The sequence below is a fragment of the Gobio gobio genome (assembly GCF_949357685.1).
Source record: "Gobio gobio genome assembly, chromosome: 2".
Taxonomy (NCBI): Eukaryota; Metazoa; Chordata; class Actinopteri; order Cypriniformes; family Gobionidae; genus Gobio; species Gobio gobio.
The window spans coordinates 54,057,212-54,064,813 of record NC_137098.1 but is presented as its reverse complement, the minus strand read 5'-3'; the positions used below and the strand labels follow the sequence as shown (position 1 = coordinate 54,064,813).

The window sequence follows — 7,602 nt, the reverse complement described above, 5'->3', positions numbered from 1 at the left end:
CTGGGTCACCTGGGGTAACCTTTCCAAGATCCCCAACCTTTACCAAAGAAATTAAAAATCTTTAATTCTCTGTCTGCCAAATAAAACTTTGATTTCAAAATCTGGAGATCAGTAACTAGCCTTTCTGGAAATCAGTAACTACGGTAACCATGATTTTCCAGTAGAATGCAATGTTTGAAACGTGAAACTATGAAGAATTCTGCTTTCCAGACCTGTACTGTATGTATTTTGAATGACCAAAGGAATATTCAGTAGTACTTGGTTTAAAATAGTTTTGTTTACAGTAAAAGCAACTCTTGGTTATTTCTCAAACAAAAGGTTAAAAGAGGGGTTTTCAAACTTTTGATGTCACGGATGCTTAAATTTGTTGCAGCTATATATTTTCACAGATAAATCTATTTAACTGTGAGATAAAAATATTAAGTGTGGTATTAAAGATGATGCATCCATCGATCCCACCCAGCATCTCAGGCGGGGGAAACACCCTGGACAGATGACCAGTCCATCACAGAAAGATGACACATTGTTTCTTAAATTAAATAACTAGCTTTTTTTTATAGTCGTTGTAATGAAGCAAATTATTAAATTATCTGGAAAATATTTACTTTGCATTGTTGACCTTGTATCTTGTTGTATTAGTATAATGCTAGATGTATGCAGTGTAAACCTGAAGACAAACATTTTCAATAAAATACCAATCTGAACAAAAGCTATGTAAACAAAACAAAAAGTTTATTCCATTATATAATACATAACATGTTGTAAGTAGTTTATGAATAAACCCTCAATCATTGTAATTTCACATTTTTGAAAAGTTTGTGATTCACATTTTATCAAGTAACAGTCAATACAATATAATATTAAATATTATAATATAAAAATGCTAGATAAACATACTGATGCAACGAACACTTCACAATAATGCTGAGAAAACCTTAAGTGCCTTATGAGCAAACGTGACAGAAATCTGAATGAATTCAGTAAAAAAAAAAACATGTATGAACAAGAGGAGGAAATCAGGCAACATAACATTCCAGAAAAAAATCATAACGATGTTTGTAATGTCACTTAAATCATACACTACAGTTGGAGATTTCAGTCTGTTACATTTCGAAATGCATTTTAATAACCGAGATGATCATCATAATATACAGAGTAATGTCTGGAAAATATCTATACTAAAACAATAGTCTCATCTGACTCCAGTGGCTCTGGGCTCGCAGGTCCTCTGTTCTCAAAGCTTCTCCATGGCGAGCCAGTATCCATAACAGGTGGGTTGCATGGCACATCTATGCCCAATTCCTGTGAAGGGGGTGTATTGCATGTTTCAAACAGGACTTCAAATTTATGCTCTGAATCTCCTGGCTCCTGCCAAACCAGCAGCTCATATCTTCCAAAGCGGAGGAGCACCTTGTCATTAAGCTCGGCTCTTTCGAGGTATCTCAGCTCGGACCCACCGACCACGAGTTTGACCTTCTGGCTCATGTTCTGGATCACGAATCTCAATAAAGTGCTGCCGGCTTTCCTATACGCCTGTATGGAGAGCTGTTTTCTGGAGACAGAGGTGTCATTCAGGACAAAAATGCAGGTCTCTCCGTCACGGCCAAGCCTTAGTGGATCTTCAGCGTCCATTCGGTATGGTTGATTTAGGGGCAGGTTTTGGAAGAGTGGGCGACTGGCTTGATTAGGGTGGTAGAGATGTACATGAAGACACGTGAGCAGTTCTTCAGTTTCGAGTTTGCTATTGACATTCATTCTGGCTGACAAATTGAGTGGGGTTAAATTCCTTTGCTGATAGATAATTAGACCTAAAAGGGGAAAAAACACGTTAGTTCACAGCAGAATATTCTGAACTAAAGCGAGAATGAACTGATTCATAGCACAGATTTAGCGTCACGCTTTACTCTAAAGTAGCCTATATTAAGTGAAATAAAGTTTCGCAGCTCACCTTCAGAAGCTGATGTAACGACCACCAACTAACGGACTGCTGTTCTTAAGCGGAGATGGCAGGACTGTGAGTGAGCACAACACACAAAGAGGGAATTGCATCAGAAGGAGCACTGAAATCCAACACCCCTTCCAACTGGGAACACGTGACTCTCAAAAACCCCAGAGTTGCGCAACGGATTTCTATGCTTTCGCTATCTATTGCTATATCTCAAAATGAGTATGTGTCCAACGATTTCTCCTGGAGACGCGACACTGGCTTTATTGTGGTTTCGATGAATAAAAGTGCATAGTTGAATGCTTTCAAAAGCACTCGCCATTTTTTGTATTGTGTGACATGCTTTTAATGACCATAAATTAGCTAAGTGTTTAAACATTACTGAGATGTTTATGATGATCATTTGTGAAGTCTTATCAGTCACTCCCCAAAAACCTTATGACAAGTCTGTAAAATCACAAGGGAAGCTGATGAGACATGTTGACGTCGAGAAGTCTTTTCCAGGAAGTGTGTTAACTGCACAGTTTCATCATCAAAACAAAGTAAAAAACCTTTGTAAGTAATAACTTTTAGGGAAACAGCCCCAAAGACACATTTTATGATGACCGCGTGACTATTGCTCATATTCCACATAGCCTATTGAATGGTTTGAACAACATGGGCTTTACGAACCGCTTGCTTGATCTAAAACATTAAAAACTATTAATGATAGCCTATACTCCAAAGTGTAAAGGGATATACAATTGAAATAGTAAACAACTACGCCCTCTTCATTTTTATAAAATTTTTGTCATTAAAATCGCAAACTAGTGGTAGCATGAATCAAGAGGCACTTCTGCTTGAACTATAACATTTATATTCATATATTATGCTGTCTGTTGAATTATCTTCTCACATCTTTATTTTTATCTAATTACATTTCATTTATAATTGTGGAAATAGCAATAGTTAAATTCCTTAACAATATGCATGCAGACAGTAGTATATGTGTTTTTGTGGTAAACACGTACCATCAGGGAAGCAGATGAATGTGGAAAAACTTGTTTGAGTTGTATAAAAAAAACCGGTGGGCTAAGGTGTTGTTTGGAAATCCCGAGACTTTCTTGTGTTATTATTGCTCTTTTTTTAGAATTCCCAGTCACTTCTGTCTTTCTAGTATATTTTTTTGCATTTAATTATGACATTGACTAACTGACCCCACACCACTCACAAAGGACAGTTTAATATAAAATGCATTGTTAGTTGCGTTGTATGTTTACACGTTGTTTCTGTTGTCCAATAATGTTACCAGTTTTGATTTCCCTCTCTATATAGTCCATGTTCTGCTATGCAGAATATTTGAATATCATCCTCATTCCTTGCAGTTTGACTGTTGTAAGTCTGAACATGTAAGTTTGAACACTCACTCTTAATTAATTGCCTTAGGCATAAAAAAAAACTGATAAATGATCCGAAACCTTATATTCTTCACTGATGCGTTCAACAACAACACCACCTGAATTACATCAGTAAGTAGCATTCATTCAGATTCAGAACAAGTTTTCTGTTAATTTTGCCCAACTAGAAATTCTAGGGAGTTTCCGCGTGATCCACATTCTTATATTTGATTGGTTTATTCAGCCATGTGGGCGGGACTAAGGAAGTATATTAGTGAATGGCCCACCCTTTTCCCTCATTGTGGTGAGGAACAGGAGGTGAGTATTGTTCGTTGTATTTTGACCTTTACAAAGTCATTTTTAGAATTTTATTTCAGCACGCGTTTTAAAAGTACTTTAGAAGTAATCAGCGTGTATATGGTATGTAGAAACTCCGTTAATTGGTTACATGTAAAAGTCGCATTCATCGTGGTTAGCTCGGCGCGCAACGACTGCTCGCCTGCTAAGCTAACGCTATTAGCTTATTCAAACGTAGCAACGGAATTAAGGGTTTTTCTCGGGTCGCCGAGCACGTGAGTCGACGATTACTTGTTGTATTTACATTTTCATGACGATAAATGCTTTTTACGGACATTAATACAGCACAAAATATGCCGTGAATGAATGTTTTGTCGAGGCTTGCTAGTCAGCTAGCATTAAGTAATCACACGAGGCCGCGGCCTATTTAATGTGAGGAGAATTATCTTGTTGGTACGAAAATTGATTTGTTTAATTTCTACTTTACGTAACGTTTGTAGGTATTTGCATATACGAAAGGGGAAAGGGCATTTCACATATTTGCATAAACTGGTTTTACTCGATCGGCTTCTCAGGAAGTCCACGTCGGTTTCGATTTCACTTGAGCTCCAGGCGTGGTTATTCGTTAATTCTTTACAAACCGTAGCCCATTACATAACTTGAATAATTTGTTTTGCGTTGTTGGTAAGTCATTGCAATGTGTCTTGTTACAGTGTGTTTCAGGTTCTGCTTACCACATCAGCAAAGATGGTGAAGATTTTCATCGGAAACCTGCCTCAGCAGGCAGAAGCAGACGAAATTAAGGCTCTGTTTACTCAATATGGAACGGTCACTGAGTGCGCCATTATTAAAAACTTTGCCTTTGTCCATATGGACGATCGCAAAAGTGCAACGAAGGCCATCCGAAACCTTCATCTGTACAAGCTGCACGGAACACCCATCAATGTTGAAGCGAGTCGTGGCAAGAACCAGGGCCCCGTGAAGCTTCACGTTGCCAATGTGGAGAAGGGAACTGATGAAGAGCTCCGAGCGCTGTTTGAAGAGTACGGCTCAGTTACAGAATGCGCCATCATCAAGAACTTTGCCTTTGTGCACATGAACAACTCTGATGAGGCCATGGATGCAATCAAGGGCTTGGACAACTCTGAATTCCAAGGTATAAAGCCCCGTAGTTTTATTTCCTTTTAATATCTTTGCACTTATGGCATTGTCTAATTCTAATGCATCAAACGTTTTTGCACTTGCAGGCAAACGAATTCATGTGCAGATTTCAAAGAGTCGACCAAGAGGAGGAGAGGAGGAGGAAGGCTATGGCCCCCCAGATGGTGGCTATTGGCCACCCCGTTTCCCTGGTGAACGGCCTGAGCCCCCTGGTTATCCTAGGGGACGCTTTGGGTACCCCCCTGGACCCCCTCCACCACCTCCCCCTCCCCCCAGGCGCCCCCCATATGCAGAGCGTGCACCACCAGCATACGAGCGTGAACGTGGTGTGGTCGACTATTACGAGAAGTACCGCGCTCGCCCTTACAGTGTCCCTTCGTACGAGGACCGTCGTGCGGGTGCCATCCCCCCTCCCCCTCCTCCCCCCTCATCTGCCATTATGAGAGAGCGAATGGCTGGCAACGGCCTTGACCCCTATGAGCGACGCCCCCTCCCACCCCCGCCATCCTCGTTCTATGCACGAGATCGCAGTCCCATCAGACGTGCTCCTCCTGCCCCACCGGCACCCGCCGGGAATGGTTACTCGTACGAGCGATCTCGTCTCTCCCCTCTCTCGATGTCTCGGACCCCGATGTACAGCATGCCTCGGCCCAGAGACCCCTATGCTGACAGGGCGGCGCCACCTCCACCTCCTGCGCGCTACTCGTATTAAAGTGCACCCCTGCGCTTTCGTAACCCAAGGTGAGAATAGGTCCCGCAACCCAAAAAAATCTCTAAAATGCCCTCTTAATGTAGAACCCAGAATTGACGTACTTGGCCTTTTGTGCGTGTGATGTAATTGATGCGCAAGTAGCAGTACCGTAAACTTTGTATCAAAGTGCCTGGATCGTAAGTTTTTAATGGCCTTAATGTCTTTATTTTTTTTAAGTACTGCTCGAGCAACACAACTTCGTATCGAAGTGTTTAGATTAACCGTATTGTGTGTGTATATAAAGATATCACTTCGCATAATTCAAATAGACTGCATTCAAATCTTACTATTTGAACTTGGCTTGTCGATTCAGTAATGCCAGATGGCACTACAGCCGTTTGACTCATGTGATTTGCTTTCTTTCCAGGTGTAAATTATTCAACAAGATCGTCGTCGTCGTTGTCTCCAGGTGCACGTGCCGCGATACGTCTTTGTCTGCCAGAGCGCGTTTCGTTCGCCTGCGCACCATAGTGGAAGAGTTCTGTTGCGGACTGCACATTCTATAAAACAACCGCTTTTACACGCTTAAAATCGTTCTTATGCTAAATTGTCAACTCTGCTTTATTTTTTGCCTTGTTTTTATTGTTTAGCATTTTATAGTTGAGTAAAGCACTGAGCCAGATTACGTAAATTAGGTTAAGTTGGTGGTTTGGTTAAGATTTAAAGGAACGCATAAATTCTTCTTTCAAAGAACACAATGTATCACTGTACTTTTTTTTTTTTTATATCTTTAAATTTTGGAATGATCTTATCGTTTGTTATTAAACTACTGTAACAAGCGCTATGACAATTTATTTTTTTTATTTGAAATCAAAAATCCATCTGTGTAAAGGTTTTTTTTTTTCCCCTTTCCTCTAAGCCTTTTGTTAAAGTGCGGCATGCAAGTAAGAATACAATCTCCGCAGCAATAAAAACCTTTCCGTCTACTGGCTTTATTGAAATTGTTCTGTAGTGTGCATTTTTATTGCAGATAATCGCAGTTCAAGGACTTTGTATCATTTTTCTTTCATAGCAAATTTGAAAGTTTTAATAAAAAGACTGGAAACTGGTTCGTCGTTTTGCTTTTCTTGCCAATCTTGTAAACTAAACTTGCCTAAGTAGGCTTAAGTGACCATGTAGCTTAGAGGTTGACATTAAATTCGCATTAATAGCCACAACATCTGGCTCCCTAGTTTAGTATTGTCACGGAGAAGGCTACTGCTTATGCGGCGAAATGCAAGCGATTACCATCACTTCGTATTCAAAGCTATCTTACCTTACAATTACTGGGTCTGTTAAAATCTTATTTTGGTTCACTAAGTAGGTAGACTTCCCAATATTTCTTTAAACGATAAGTGGTCCCTTTTTAAGTGTGATTATGCCAGGTAAGTCACTTGATGCATCTAGTGTCTTTACCACTCAGCATGCCATATCACTACATGATTAAGGTATATCTTTACTTAGACAGCAGTGACTGCATTTGTATTACAATGACATTAATTAAATCAGAATGTTTTGGTTACTTATGCAAGAATAAACATTCTTAAGGATGACTTCATGACTAAGGGTAAGTTTTATATGAGGGTTAACGTGTGCAATTTTTGCTGTCTTGTATCTTTGTCTTGTACAAGTTTTACAATAAAATCGGTGTGTGTAATTATGGCTGTTTATTCATTTTCCTCTTCCAGTAATGTTCTCAGCACAAAGCAAAATTTTCACTTTGCAGACACAATGCAATAAAAATAAATGCACTTTCAATAAACCAATAAAGCTTTTTTCCTCCCTGCTTAAACTGTCCTTTTTATTTTTAATGTAAGATGATGGCAGTTGTGTGCATATGTATTTTTTTTGGTACGTTTACAGTAGATGGTTAAATGCTAAATATATTAGAAAGTGACTTGTTTCAAGCAACCAGGCAATTTTTTGTACAGTTGGGTACACGACTGGATCCGTAATTGGTGGTCGTGCACAACATGTCAACGATATATCGATAGGTATTATATAAAAAATGATGTTACTTGTAAATAAAAATGGCTGAAAAGCGCAACGATTAAGCTGACTCATTACAGGAAACGCGTTTTGTTAGTAGTGTA

At 39.5% G+C, this 7,602-nt stretch overlaps 2 protein-coding genes across 3 annotated transcripts; one reads left to right on the top strand and one right to left on the bottom strand.

Moving 5' to 3' along the window:
* Window positions 1-718: 718 nt before the first annotated feature.
* On the bottom strand, window positions 719-2,027 carry tifa (TRAF interacting protein with forkhead associated domain). Its single transcript, XM_079808850.1, has 2 exons — window positions 1,949-2,027; window positions 719-1,808 (listed from the first exon to the last, which is right to left on the bottom strand). The coding sequence occupies exon 2, from the start codon at window positions 1,753-1,755 to the stop codon at window positions 1,174-1,176; it is 582 nt and encodes a 193-aa protein (XP_079664976.1). The 5' UTR covers window positions 1,756-1,808; window positions 1,949-2,027; the 3' UTR covers window positions 719-1,173.
* Window positions 2,028-3,590: 1,563 nt separating this feature from the next.
* rbm4.3 (RNA binding motif protein 4.3) lies at window positions 3,591-6,578 on the top strand. 2 transcript variants are annotated; one of them, XM_079810976.1, is made up of 4 exons: window positions 3,596-3,639; window positions 4,332-4,774; window positions 4,866-5,520; window positions 5,898-6,578. In XM_079810976.1, exons 2-3 carry the CDS (start codon window positions 4,366-4,368, stop codon window positions 5,489-5,491), a joined length of 1,035 nt encoding a protein of 344 aa, XP_079667102.1. In that variant the 5' UTR covers window positions 3,596-3,639; window positions 4,332-4,365; the 3' UTR covers window positions 5,492-5,520; window positions 5,898-6,578. The 2 variants fall into 2 exon arrangements, with proteins under 2 accessions (XP_079667103.1, XP_079667102.1); XM_079810977.1 differs by having other exon boundaries at window positions 3,591-3,639; window positions 4,866-6,578.
* The last annotated feature ends 1,024 nt before the right edge of the window (window positions 6,579-7,602 follow it).

Coding starts and splice junctions, on each gene's coding strand:
- rbm4.3 (XM_079810977.1), top strand. CDS start 4,366: ATGGTGAAGATTTTCATCGGAAACCTGCCTCAGCAGGCAGAAGCAGAC. Junction 4,775..4,865: donor GGACAACTCTGAATTCCAAG/GTATAAAGCCCC, acceptor TTGCACTTGCAG/GCAAACGAATTCATGTGCAG.
- tifa (XM_079808850.1), bottom strand. CDS start 1,755: ATGAATGTCAATAGCAAACTCGAAACTGAAGAACTGCTCACGTGTCTT.